Source organism: Clarias gariepinus, chromosome 23 (assembly GCF_024256425.1).
Source record: "Clarias gariepinus isolate MV-2021 ecotype Netherlands chromosome 23, CGAR_prim_01v2, whole genome shotgun sequence".
In the NCBI taxonomy this organism is placed as follows: Eukaryota; Metazoa; Chordata; class Actinopteri; order Siluriformes; family Clariidae; genus Clarias; species Clarias gariepinus.
In genome coordinates, this window is record NC_071122.1 from 16724917 (window position 1) to 16740000 (window position 15084).

The window sequence follows — 15084 nt, forward strand, 5'->3', positions numbered from 1 at the left end:
CCTAGAGCCTGGAGCAGGGTACCCCAGGCAATTTGGGAACGCCAATTATCCTAATTTTCAATTTCTTTGGACTGTGGGAGGAAAGAGGAGTACCTGGTGGAAACTCAACGAGCACATGCAAACTCCATGCACACAAAAGCAGGAATTGAATCCAGACTCTGGAGGTGCAAGGCAACAATGCTAAACACAAAGCCACTGTGCCGCCGGATTTATAACTTATTTTATGCAATGTGATATACAGTGTATGACTTAAGGTCATTGTAAACATACTGTACTGAGTAGGGAAAATAGAGTCAAATGTTTCTTAGGAATTTAGAAATTATTTAGTCAACAGTGTCATGAAGTAATGAATGTTTTTACTAGAAAGGGCTTCCGTGACTATTTGGCATTCTTCATGCGTTTAGCCTGCTAATCTGTTATCATCCTTGAAGTACAGTCTCTCTAGAGACTTCAAAATTAGCACTCCTGCTATTCAGAAGATAAAGGGGCTTAACGGCACTTGCGGCACTGGTTTGGTCCTGCTAATAGCTCTGCCACGTGTCCTCTGCAAATAACCCAAATTCTTTCCATTCCTGAAACATGCCTCTACCTGTTCCACTTTAATATCCCTTGGGGAGGGCTGGCCATCATTTCCACCCCTGTTTATATCGCTTTATTTGTAGCCCATGCTTCTTTCCTTTATTTGCTACATGTGACCAGTATGGCATTTTGATATCAGAGCATGGCAGGGGTTCTAGCATAACGTGATCCTGTAATAATAACATCCAGATTGTATAATAATAAGATCCAACTGTTGGGCCTGGGGCAAAGTGAATATGCTTACACGTTTATTGTGTGCTAAACTCATTAAAAAGTTCAATCAGAACCGTCCATGGCTTTTGGAGTACACAGGATCAGGCAACAGTGGTGAGCAAGCACTATTTTTTTAAGGCACAGCTGGTGCTTGAAATCGTCTAGGTTTACAGATTAGCGGTAAATTACAAGTTAATGGGCCATGGTGAAAACAAAGGCCATTGGGTTGGAATGTTTTAATTGGCCAGAGAGAGTTGGAAAAAGCGCAATGGGGAGTTGTGAGAAGTTCAGCCTCATTCTTTGGGCTGCTGTGTGGCCAGACTATGATCTATAACTCTTTCCCCCCAATCTGACAGGAGCAGCCAGAGTGTGAGGCATGAATTATCTGCAGGAGACACTTTGTGTTTTTTGTGGAGTGTTTGTGTGCGTCCAAGTGGAGGGTTTGTGTTTGTGCTGAAGTGTAGTATATCTGTGTGTCTAGTAAGAATTCCAATCCGTGTTGACATTCCAGACATGCCAGTGACCCTGAGGAACAGGGGGTGATATCTCAGAAGGTGAAAGTTTAAAAGCACTGCCCAGATACAACATGATTCCAGACTAAATATGATTGCGTTTGGGTGCACAAGGAGCAATTTGGCAATTTGCATTGCAGTGCATTGCAGGCCAAAAGTAGCCTGTACATTTTGTGCGATATCATGTTTTAGATATGATCTCCTTAAGGCTGAAAAGTGGCTGTGTTCTTTAAACTAAAACGATTTCATCTTCATAGCAATATGTGGTCCAGATTAAAATAAAGGTCAACGGTGGGCCATGTCTCATTTGCTACCCAGGTGCAAACTGGATAAGACTGATCTTGGAACATTAACATTTCAGAAATGTAATTCACTTAATTTTATGTACCAAAGACTTCTCTTTAGTGCTCCTCTGTTAAGTAGTGACCTGGATGCCATACACCATCTGCTAATGAATGCTGTGTGATTGAGTTTGTAAATGGACATTCACTTGGCCTTAATGTGGAGTAACTTTCTCAGCATCTTAATTATAATCACAGAACTGAACCTCATATACACTCACCTCACTCATCTAATATCCCACGAGGAAATTGTGTGGTAGCAGCGCAGTGCATGAAATCATACAGAGTCACATCCCGTGTCAGAATTTTGAAAAATTAAATTGACGCATTGTTTGATGCGTGGCAGTGTGTGCTAGACAACATTTTCATGGAATGATGCAAATAAAATAAAATAAAAATAACATCATCAGTTCTAAAGGTGGAAATGCCTTGGTGATGCTGGTTAAAGCACGCAAAAAGGTTTTAGTAACTGAAACAACATCTCTTGACTGTTGTGAGGGGCAGGGGTAGCTTAGTGGTTAAGGCCTTGGACTACTGATCAGATGGTTCCATTTTTAAACCCTAGCACCACCAAATTCCAACTGTTGGGCTCTTTGAGCAAAGCCCTTAACCCTTAATTGTTTAGATTAAAAAAAAAGACATAAAATGTAAGTTGCTCTGGAGAGGGGCGTCTGCCAAGTGCTCAAATGTAAATGATCAACAGAAAAGCAACTCAGAATGTGTAAACGGATCAAACAGTGAATCCCTTGGGCTCTTACAAGGAAAACTAATCATATTCCAATTCTGTTAGTCAAAAACAGGAACATAAAGCTAGAGTGGACACAGACACAGAGAGCATTTGTACAGTAACTGGACTAAGAAAAAAACAACAAAGCTGAGCACATGAGCACTTAAATGAGCTTCTTACAAATTTTCCACTATAGGCCTCCTCTGTAAATTTAGATCAGGAAGTATAAAAAATGAAGTGAACTTTTCTTGCACTCACCATTGGAGCAGAAGAGATATGTCCAATTAGTCAATGAACTGTTCAAGTTCACTTTAGGGAGGTTCCGGTCTGTTTTGACTTCATCCTTTGCTCTTAAGTTTGAGCACTTGAGTATGGGCAGTACTAGAGTATATAGAGAAATATGTAGACATAGCATGTGTTTTTTCTAGAATTCACAGCCTGTGGAGGAAAAATAACACACCATTTTTTATGCCAAACTGAATAGAACACTTTATCAAAACAAAGTGAGGTTGCACTGGTCTTAATACTGAGCACATGGCCATGACAGGTCAGGATAAATAATGGGGCAATCGCAGTCAGGAGTTTGTTTTGGCAGTGAGGACCAGCGACACGAGCCTTGTGTCTCTTGACTGATGAGGTTTGACTCAGGAGAAACAGCAGGAGCTGAGAAGCAGTGGCAGGTTGGACAAAAAGATGGTGTTGTGTCTGTGGTTAGTTAATGGTCTACCAAAACTCAATAGGCAGCTACAAGTGGGCTAACTCACACTGTGTGTGGGCCATTATATATTTATTGCTCACCCAGAACAGAACTACAGAACACTCATTCATGGTGCATTCAGGATATAGTTGACAGGATTTATGCTGGTAGCTGGGTCACACACAGATTGGTCTATGTTTGGCTTTTGCCAAATGATCTGTGCATCTTTAGGCTGGTCCTACTCCTCACCCTGACTTTTAGATTATTACAATAATAATAATAATAATAATAATAATAATAATAATAATTATTATTACATAATTAAGTGTAGGTTGTTATTCTCATGCATGGTTTTTATTCAGGTTCTCCAGGTTCCTTGTCAAAACTAAATTTGTAGGCAAACAGACTAATATAAACGTTCCCTAGTTGACAATGAGTTTGTAAGCATTTGTGTTTGTGCATGATGCCCTGTGATGGACTGGCATCTAATCCAGGCATTCCGTATCAGACCCCTATCCAGTTTATCTGGAATCGGGATTAAATCCAGTGCTTCCTAAACATAAAAAAGTGCTTACAGAAATTGAATGAATAAGTAAGCGAATTAATCATTTACATTTTGGCAATCAGCAGATGCCCTTAACCAAAGCAACTTAAATTTTTTATCTCATTATACGTCTGAGCAATTGAGGAATAAGGGCTCAACAGGGACAACTTGGTGGTAGTGGGATTTGAACCTGGAATCTTCTGAACGATAGTCCAATGCCTTAACCACTGAGCTAGGTTTAAATTAGGGCTGTCATTGTTAACGCATCACCACATGATTAATCGAGAAATTTTAACACATTGCTATTTTTTTTTTACACAAATTAATCATATGGGCAAGTTTGACCCTAATGGCTTTCCATAATCGCATCACGGTTACCTGTCTGTGTTTAATAATGGCATGTTTAGTGCAGATAATAAGATGAATGACGAAACATCACCAGGTGTGCAGGTTCATTATAAAAAGCTTCTAGATGGAAGTTTGGATAATACTGAAATCGTGTGCTCGAGCTACCTTGAAAGCGAACTATAAATGTAAGCCAGCTGAGGATACAGGTTATTGATTTTCAGATCTGGGGACCCAAGTTTGAGGCCTGCGTAGGTGGGTTTGCCTCGCCCCATACTACCCAGCCACTGCTTGCATTGCCTGTCCCATTTGATTTTAATTGAACATTTGTTAAATGTTGATGTTTGAGATATTATAAAACTGCATCATTTGTTTCCTCTTACCAGTTTGTCATGCATTTCTTATTCCATACGATAAATAAGTAAATCTGAGTATTTTAAAATTGTGATTAATTTGACTATTATTGTAATTAATTAGACCATTTTGATTTATGCAAATTTAAATTATTCTTTTGATTGTGTAAAGCTGCTTTGCGACAATGACAATTGTTAAAAGCGCTATACAAATAAAATTGAAATGAATTAACTAGATTAAAATTTTTAATCGATTGACAGCAGTAGTTTAAATTTAAAAGTAATATTTGGAGCCACAAATTACATGTTTAGAAGATCCTTCCCTTTTGCACTACTGGGTTTGAATCTGTGGCATTTGATTTACTTAGATATATAGACTTTGCTCAGAGCTGGACCACTTCCACACAGAAATCTGATCCAACTGGCTGAGGTCTTGTCCAAATAGTACTTTGTGATGTTATGTAATGTTCTGTCGCTCACTAGCTTTAAACATCTCTGTATTTACTTTTATGCTGCAAGTAAATTATTTGCCACAGAACGATTCTGGGTTTAAACCTGCTCTTTGTTGTCTAATTTAGTGTACAATAGTATGAGAGTGCTGAAGGAGTTAAGCACCAGAAGCCCAGCCCTATAGGAGTTAATGATTAGAGTAGAGAGCTGGGGTGGAGGAAAGCAAGAAGGCTGGGGCCATGCTGAGGGTGTGTGTGTGTGAATGTGTAAAGAGACAGAAGGATCGGTCGTGGTGCTTAAATCCAGCTGGCTGTCCACTGGGAATGTAATCCATATTCGTGCTCGGGTTCAGCTACAGGAGAAAGAAGAGATATCACCAGGAAAGAAGCAATTGTTTTTGCTTTTCTTGTTTAAATTCCACTCATACCCACTCCTGGATCCTGGCTTGCCTTTTTCAGCCAGGAAGTGAGAGACTGAAAAAACAGCAAAGGCAAGCAGTAGTAGAAGGCTCAGGAGTGGAAAGAGTGTGATGATGGAAGGAGAGGAGAAGGTGGATGAGGGTGCAGTGTGGTAGGTCTTCTACATCTTTGTTGTTTTACTTGTGTAAGCATTTGCTCTTGATTTGGTTGTTGAGAGTTATGGGCTAGGGGACCATGTGGAGTATGTGTGTGTGGGTGTGTTTCTGAGTGTATATGGGGGATATAAACAAATTGCTTGTGTATGGCAGGTAGCAAAACAAAGATTGAAAGATTTTGTGTTTTTTTACACGTTGTGGTGTTAATGTATAACTAGTTGACTTTGTGTCTGCGCTTTGCCCCCTTGTTTACTTTGCAGCTCTTTTTTTGGTGTTTGTACATCACTCAGTTGGCATTCCTTTTAGAAAGAGTGAGGGGTGATGGGAGAATGAAGGGGAATGGTATCAAGATTCTAGGAATCTCTTTATTTATTTATTCATTACTTTTTTTGCTTGCCCTAAGTTTGTATCTATAGGTAAATGATTTAGACTAGATATAGACGAATAGTGCAGTCAAACAGGTGTTCTCAGAAATAATAAAGTACTGCACTAATAATAATAATAATAATAATAATAATAATAATACAGTCCTGGATGTAAAGTGTTAAACATGTGGTCCCACCTTGATCATGGGACGACATGTAAAACTTCTGAGTACTGAAGAAATCTTTGGCCACCCACAAACCTCCCTCAGTTTTATCTACTGCTTTTTCTGGAGCTTCAAAAAAGACACACTGATGCCATCTTATTGTTTCTGAGAAGGCATGCAGCAGGACTTGTTTCTTTGTCTGAGTTTGGTGCAGGAATCAGAGAGAGGGTGATCTTAAGGTTACAGACACAAAAGTGATGCTTTTTGACTCATCAAGTGCAGCTTGGATTATCTCGTTTATTAGCAGTCCACTTGGAAGCATTTGAAAAGCCTATGCGCTATACAACAGTCTTGAAGGTAATCATGCTAATAACAGGAACAGTGTTGTAAAGCTTCTTGTTTTTGTTCCAAAATCTGGGCGGCTCTCCGAACTTAATAACTGGTCACGATATCCGGATTGCCACACTTCAAACTCGGACACACCTTCCTGCCTGGCAGATTGTCTTGTTTGCCCTGTAATGAAATCATCAGGAAGCAGAATGGATATTTTTAGGGCTGTTCAGGGGGGCTGTTTCACACCTAGACGAGACTGGCATGACGTGTTTGTTAGAATTTGTTCTCAAGCATCTGCTAATGAACGCATGTGTATGAAGGAGATGTCCTAAGGTGAAGGCAGCTGTCGAAATTTGTGATGATTTGCAGTAATACAGAGCCGTGGCGTTGGCACAAGACACCCTGTTACTGCAAGCTGGCCGAAAGCCATGCAACGCAGTTTGTTTTATGAGTGTGTCTTAGCACAGTTTGACTTCAGAGCCCATAGGAAAAATGTATTGTTCTGGGTTTAAAAAAAAACAACCTACAAGTGTGTGTGTGTGCATGTGTGTGTGTGTGTGTTTGCTGTAATATTAAGAGCATTCATCATAAAAGCAGCAGAAACTTGAAATAAAGCCTTTATGTGCTTTCAGAAGATGGTGAAATTTTATGGAATTTTTTATAACTTTTATTTACTGTAAAGTTATAATTACACTTATTAAGTGGTCCTTGCTTATCAAACTGTATGCAAATGAATTTACTCAGAAATTTCCAGAAAATATTTGATATTTCTGAGAATCTAGTTAGTTCAGAAAAAAAAACATTTTTGTCCTCCTTAGTTAGTTTAAATTGTATATCAAATCATTTGGCTTCAGATTGTATTATGGTTTAATTAATGAATGCCTACTTTAAAGGGGATCATGTTGGAAAGCTTTAGAATGTTTTTTTTTTTTTTGTTACACATACAAACTTGGTAAATATTTTATTAAACTTTTCATCTGAAACCCTAATGTTGGATGACCATTACAATATCATGTAGTTGTAACAATGTTGTGATGATGTCCACAACATAGTTTTTGAAAATTAAAATTATTTTAATCAAATGACATTAAGCTAATATTGAATAAATGACGTAGACACAATGTTGTGAATGCAAACTTAATGTAACCTTTATTTGAGGCATTTATTTAACTACAATATGCCTATTATCATCCATTCCCATGTCCTCATAAGTTTCTAACAAGCTTTAAAACTTCAGATCAGAGACAACGGCTGCAGCATCCCGCATACAGCGTGCGTATTTCGTCTTATGAGACATGAGATGAATCTCTTTTTTTTTTATTTTGTAATTTAATTTTGTAAAATATTACTGAGATGTGCATCTCACTGTAGCTCCCAAATTACTGTACTGTAATACACAGTTTGAAAAAACTGCATCATCTTCAGGTTTACAGAACAGATCTCAGAGACTGTGCCGGTTTTGTTAAATTGCTGCTGTTGTATTTTTTTTGTGGCACTCATTATGTACACGCATCAGTAGCATGTTCCCTAGTGATCCAGTGGTGAGCACACAGTGGTCTTGAGTCAGTGTTTGCTTAAACCTGCAGTGAACACCTGGGGAGTGCAATATTCTTGTTGCAGTTTGTTTGGAGGTAAATATACTGAAATTAGGAATTAAGGTTTCCTGAATTTTAAAGAATAAAAACCTAAACAATAAGTCTATGTATAAAATAAGTGAAGTTATTTTCCCCATGCAGTTTAAATTGATAGTTTTGTCAGCTAAAACAGATTTTTCTTTCATCTTTAGCACTGTAAGACGTGTGTGCGGTTGTTGCTGCCTCACTCTATTTTTTTCTCATTCATTATTTCAACAAACTGATCTTTTAGATTTTTTTTTCTTTCACACTCACTCTCACGCATTTTTTGTTACTTACACACATGCTGTTCACATGTGTGTCTCTAAGGGAATTATGTGAAGATATTTCCCCCGGTCATTACCATCTCAACTTATGTACTGTATAACTAACAGCCTGAGTTGCAGCAGGAGACCTTTGCATGTCATGTAGCTCAGATAATTGATAGACCGATTTTGGATTTCGTCTCAACTCTGTTATCTGCAGTGCATCAGCAATGGTGGGGATGTCATTGGATTTTAGTAGCGTACTTAATATTTTTTCCTATGGATAGAACCTTGACCATATTTGCAGAGCATGGAAATTGTTAGAGAGCATTCATATAAAATTTATTATAGTTATTATGGGTGAATCATAACTTTTGGTCTCGCTGTCGTTTTAATTTTGCCACTATTATTATCTTAGCACTGACTATTTGAGCATTTTTGTTACATGTTATATTAAAGGACTATCTGTAAAACTTAACACACTTTGTATTTCTCAATCTTTTAAGGGTGCACACTCAAATGCAAGCATTAAAGAATTGTGGAAATAAGGGGTTTGGTTTACAAGAGCTGGAATTATGGGAAGGAAGACCGTGCAGCAACTAAAAAGTATAAACTTTATGTTGCTCCATTCAAGTTATAAGTGCATTAGAAAGCCACTTAACAATAACCTTGGGAAAAAAACCCACTTATATTGATGTTTTCAATCTGGGTTGTTAGCAGATGGCTTGTATAACAGTTTGCTGCTCACTAATTTGATTCATTCCTTATCTCACATCCGGGATACATTATTGAACATATTCCGTCGAATAAATCATGTTTAATACTTGTGCATAAGAGGAAGCTCTAGTTCCATCCTTCTGTTATTCCTCAGATTAAAGGCTCTAGCGATGTTTAATAGACGAATGAATAGGGAATTTTCCAGTCTTACAGAAGTAAAGTCTGCTGATTTGATGGGGGGGGGGGGGGGTTATATTGAAGAAACCAGATTCCAAATGTAAACTTTGATTTAAAGCACAAGACTAACACTGATCCTCTATGCCATATGATGCCCAGAACTGTTAACGCACTTGCACACATTAATGGACTCTTCACTCTTTCACCTGTATTTCTCAGAATCACAAAACAAATGCGGTTTGTACTGTTAAGAAAAGTGATCTTGTTTTTTTGTATAAAGTGATCTATGTTTTATGTAAGCAATGCACATTAGTATCTTTATTACGTAAGATTTTCTGAACTAGTCAGATCTAGTCTAAATTGTTTTAATGCAAAAAGGCTCCTTTCCTCAACCTCGTTGTCATGAAATGTGGTGCCTCATTTGATCATCTTAAAAAGTCCACATGTGATTCAAGTGATACAGCAGATACTTCAGGCTTCAAGATCACATAGACTCAAAGAGATCAATATGTTGTCTTTTTCTTTAAGACTTTTTTGGAGCATGCCAGACTCTGACTGCTGATGAAATCTCCATTCAAGGCTAAAGTTTCAGTCTACGTGAGGTCTCACACACACACACACACACACACACACACACACACACACACACACACTGTGTTACTTTCACTGTCTTAATGCAGCAATGCATAACCCTAGTTAATGTAAGGTGTGTGCTACTACTGGCATGTTTTTTCTCCTGTCAGAGCATGATTTATGCACACGGAGATTAGTTTTTATCTCAGATGATCTTGAGCATCCGCAGCTCCATCAATAAGTCTGCTTTTCTTCACTCTCTTGGAGCCAGCAGATGTAAGCCATGCTTTTGTTCACTTCGGCAACTTTAGCTCTAACTGCAGTTTTGTTTGACATTCAGCATGAAGATCAGGTGTATCTTTTTTTTTTTTGATACGCTTTAATCTCCTCGAGACTTCCTTTTTTTTAAAGTTGGTTTCTGTCGTACATGTTTAACAGGCCCAGTACACAAACACAATAATGAGACCTGTCAAGGCAGCATTGCACAATAAAATAAATGTGAGCTTAAACCAAAGTCTTGGCATCCTAAGTTAGAATGGCGCTCCATTCATTTAGAGATTAATTAAGATTTTGCTCATAGGTTTAGCAATTTAGGTTTTAGGATTAATGTCTATTGTTACGCCAGATGGTCTACTCCTACAGCCTGCTTTATGATATTGGAAGGCTAGAAGTTATTCTCTAGAGAGCGCTCCCTTTACTAGGGAAGAGACAGAGAAAGTGAATGAAACCAATAAACCAGATACTAGACACTCATCACTCCCTTGTGTATGATGTCATCAGGATAAGTCTGACAGATATACGTATATATACACACACTCTAGCCAACTGACAAAATTGATGGACCACTGATTCACCAGCGAGAAATATGACCTAATGGAACACCCCCAAATTTCTGCCCCCAAGTTTGATTTAAAATTTCGATCTATTTTAGTCAAAATGTATGATGGAAGTAATAAAGCAAGACAGGATGCATGATTCCAGAGAGAGAGAAAACAAAAAACAGTGAGGTTGTGTGATTTATTCATTGTATAATTAATTATGAATTGGCTCTTTTTCTATACTCCGTATACAGCAGCATCTCATTATTATTTGTCTTCGGATAAGAACAACATCAGTAATTGAATGTAATGAATGTTTAAGATAACCATCTGTTATGCAAGTTGGATCTTAAAAAGATTCTTGCATGTATACTACATTAAATACGTATATGGTTCTCTAGATACAATAAAGATGATAAATATATACATTTTAAAATGATTCATGAGTTATGTACAGGTGTTATGTATAATAAATCAGTACTTGTTCTGAATGGACAGTCGATCGATCAGGTGGTTAACACTCAGAGCATCGTGGGTTTGAGGCCTGTCACTGTCATGGACCATTTGGGTGCTTGGGAAAGTCCCTTAAGCCATACAAGCCAGCCAGTACATGCAGTGCCAGTCCCAAGCCTGGTTAGAAAATGGGAGGGTTGTGAGAGGAAGAGCAGCTAGCATAAAACCTGTGCCAGGTCTTCAGGATCAAATCAACCTAATTGGCATCCCCTAGAATAAAAAAGGAACAAAACTAAAAAAAAGCATTTTGAGCAGCCAGAAAGAAGAATTTTTTTATTTTTGTTTAAATAATGCAAGACTATATGGAAATTCTGTACATTTAGTTGAGTCCTGCATCCAGGAGCAAAATCAAACAAATGCTAGTAGTATTACATTATGGTATTTGTTCAAGCATGATATATACTGTACAAACATACAACACATAATCATGAAGATCTCCTTTGTTAATCCCAGGGCTCTTATTCATACAGTTAAAGTGTTGATTTAATACATACAAGATTCATTTGAGTTCAACTCTATATGCATTTTTACAGAGTTTGACTCGTCTACAGTTGTAGAAGGGTTTTGAGGTTGTGCAGTTTTCAGGTCTTCTGTAGGTCCGAGGCCATCTGTGCATCCATCTGATATCCTTTTTACTGAAGAACTATCTCGAGTGGCTAAATGTGTGTAGGATCGAATGATACGAATAACACATGACAGATTGTGCAGCTATTGGAAAATATTACATGCGCTGGTGGTGTGCAGTATGTGGCACAATGTGGCACAATTACGAAGAGACAAGTTAGTTGCTGTTTTCGCTTATGTTCCAGCTATGATAAGCCCTCGCCACTCCTTCCCCTTCCTGTCCAATCTCTCTTTCTCTGTCTCTCTTTTTCAATTATGTCTCTATCATTTGTGTTACAGCTAAAACTCCTGCCCAAACCATGGAGCTACAGAAATAATGCACACCTTTTGAGCAAACAAATTTCGAACAGTGTGAATGTAATTATTATTATTATTATTAACACGAGAAGTGTTTTTGAGATTTTTAATTCATCAAAACAGGTTCAAGGTGAAATGTCTTGAATAGTTTCTCTCTAATACCTTTTTCCTTGTTTGTCAAACAGAGCTGTTACTTACTGTCTTACATTCAGGAGCTCAAGGCCCATGTAAGATTTTTGCCACCTGTCAATCTTCTCAAAGGAAGGAAATTCTTGTGGTAAATAAAAAGTTTAATGTAGGATTTGTACAGTATGGACCTATCCAGAAGAACTAATTACATGTTGGCATTAATCCAAATGTTGACATGGTATAAAAAGAGCAAGACTTTTCGGTGTCGAGTTCAACTTGTTTAAATTAAATTCAATTGCGTGGATTAATCTGTCCAACGGATTGAAGCAGAAGGGTAATGATTTATAGACTGAGTGAATTAATTCATCACAATATATCTCAAGCCTGCAGTTAACTCAAACATATACATCATGTTAAACTGATGCATTAGAGCTTAGAGAGTGGATGTTAGGCAACGTTACGGATTGTGTTAAATGTGAGGTGTGAAGAAGTGTGCTGGACAGAGTTGGCTTCTTGCTCCAAGTTCAGCCAGCTGCGTTGCCTTTCTGTTCCAAGAGTTATTGATCTGCTTGGGTGAATCTGAGTGATCAAAACTCCATGACTACGCAGAAGGGTGCTTTATTATAAATTACACATGGTGGTAATTTGATTTGCCTGTTCTCTCTGCCTACAGAGCCTCTCTCTCTCTCTCTTTCTCTCTCTCTTGTAAGAGAATAGGAAACATTTATTTTCTATGTCAGTATGTATTGACTTTTTAATTCAACTATTTACACATACATTCATTCAAACATTCGAAAAGTGAGCATACTTCAAGCATCCGTACACCAGATGGCAGTATACATCTGATGCAGATCTAACTTTAAATGTGGGTAACCACATAAAACCAAATTTGATACCAGTAAGCAAGGATAGAATTTATGATATAGGCTACTATGATCATATGTGACACAATTTTTTTCACAATTTTCCATCAGAAGCATTCAAATGTTAATTCTTTCAAAAGAGAAAACAAAATGTTATATTTATAAAATGTTATATTAATATACAGTACTTACAGTATAGCACTGCCGCATCATTTACAATGGAGTTGAATTAGGGAATTGAAAAGTTGAATTATCAGCAAGTGTTCAAATTAGCATTTAGGGTAATGTCAGAAACATGTTATTAGTAGTATATATCAGTTCAGAGTTTAAAAAAATATATTTTTTTAAGTAAAATAAATATTTGTCATGTGTCAATGTCCTTTTAAGGAATAATCTGATAGTGGGATTCAGGGTGGGGTTATTTTACCTTCCAAGGCTGAGAGCCGATGCTGATCAGCAATGTGGTACTGAGGGTACGCGACTGGCATTTAACAGATTTAGTGATGTGTTGTGAAACAAACTTTCTGGACACACACACACACACACACACACCAAGCTTACTTTCTTTCATCCCTACAGCATGGCTGCAACTGAGTGTTGTAGCAACATTGATGCAACATTGCATCATAAATTCATGTGGTCGGGTTTTCGCTACTATTACCATCTTCACCAAAATCTTCATCATAAACCCATTAAATCACTGACTAGCTTGTAGTAATCAACTGCAATTTAACTTCAAGAGCATGGCTGCTCTAAATACAGAAAAGGCATGGAGTCTAGTAAATTACATGGAAAAATCAAGGGATGTTTTTATGAACCTGTCAGATACAAAACAGTATCTATTGCTTGCAGGAATGTAAGGAAAAAATAAAATATCTTGAAAAACCCTCACGCACTTAGCAAAATCAGCGTTGTTTAAATGTTAAATTAAACATGTCAGTTTCATTTAATAATAGGTAAATTTAATAATAATGAGGTATTTATATAATGTCTGTATGACTGGTATGTAATTCAATGTTTAACTCATAGTCATTGCATGACATAATATTAAGGTAAATTTTGAAATATTTACAGATCAAAAATAAATGACCTTGAAGTGGCAATAGACCACTTTCCAAAAATATGTGTCTATTATTATAGGTACTTTTTTTTCCTCTATTTTTTCCTAGTAATAAATGAGATTATACAGAAAACCCCCTTATAACGCATGAAAACTTCCAGGCACCACTGCGAGTGGCATCTTATTCAGAAGCTTCATCTTTTCTTTTTACATTTCTTTTGGTTTCTATTGCTTGTTTTAATTTTTTTTCTCATTCATAAGTTTTAATAAGTCTATCCTTTCTATATGCTTTATTTATGTGCTTCTTATATATTTTAGGTACTTCGGTTTCCTCCCACAGGCCGAAGTGTGTAAATGAGTGTGTGAATCATGTTCATACAAATAGTAATAAAATACAGTGGTCCCCGTTGGTGTCCATGGTCCCTAGTTGGACTACAGAGGTTAATGGATGGATGGATATATCTTGTAATCTATCTACCTTATGTGGATTGGAGCCAGTTACTGAGTGAAATCTGTTCTTTTTTTAGTATTATGTGTGGAGTTGTTGTGCAGTAGAGCCATAGCCACGCTTAGGTCATCAGTGGCTCAGTACTGTGTCACACTACTGGTGCCTAATCATCCATCCCCCATTCCTCCCTCCACTCGTCTATTGAATCCTTGAGCAGCCTTGCCATTGTGGATATGGCTGCTGTGATGTGGCGACTGTGAGGTTTGTGTTTGTGTGTGTGTGACCGCCATCTTGGTGAAACAGGAATTGGGGAGGGGCTTGTGGATTTTCACATGTATGCAGTGTATTAAAGATTAATCCGGAGGTGATTGAACGTGTTATAATTACTGTAAATACTTTCCTCCCATTGTTGACGAACTGAATTTATGATGACAACGTAATCCAGACGACAATGTTCTGCAGTAACCTTCTGTTTCGAGTGTTCTTTTTGTTTTAGAGACTTCATATGAAATATCTCTCTCTCTCTCTTTCTCTGTATAGAAGTGTCAGCGTAAAATAAACAAGCACAAGCCAGAAATAAAGACTGATCTATCAGAGTTCATCATGTGCCCCGCCAAATGTGTTTTTTTTTCTTTTATTTTTTAACAAATATTTGGAGAAGATTCAGTAGCAGTCACTTGGGAATATGTAGTACAATAAGAGTAGGCACAGTGCCAGATAAACTCCTCACGGATGTACAGTAGTGAACTCGAACGCTTGGGGTTACAATCTTTTATACACTAAGCTGTT

At 37.5% G+C, this 15084-nt stretch overlaps 1 protein-coding gene across 5 annotated transcripts in view; it reads left to right on the forward strand.

Annotated features, from left to right (window-relative positions):
• The first annotated feature begins 5015 nt into the window (after nt 1–5015).
• Nucleotides 5016–15084, forward strand: part of plekha6 (pleckstrin homology domain containing, family A member 6) — a 63819-nt gene continuing 53750 nt past the window's right edge. For all 5 annotated transcript variants that reach the window (XM_053483610.1, XM_053483616.1, XM_053483611.1 and 2 more), the window contains exon 1: nt 5016–5331. In XM_053483610.1, the coding sequence (XP_053339585.1) occupies nt 5291–5331 (41 nt within the window). In that variant the 5' untranslated portion in view covers nt 5016–5290. The remainder of the gene's footprint in view (nt 5332–15084) is intronic.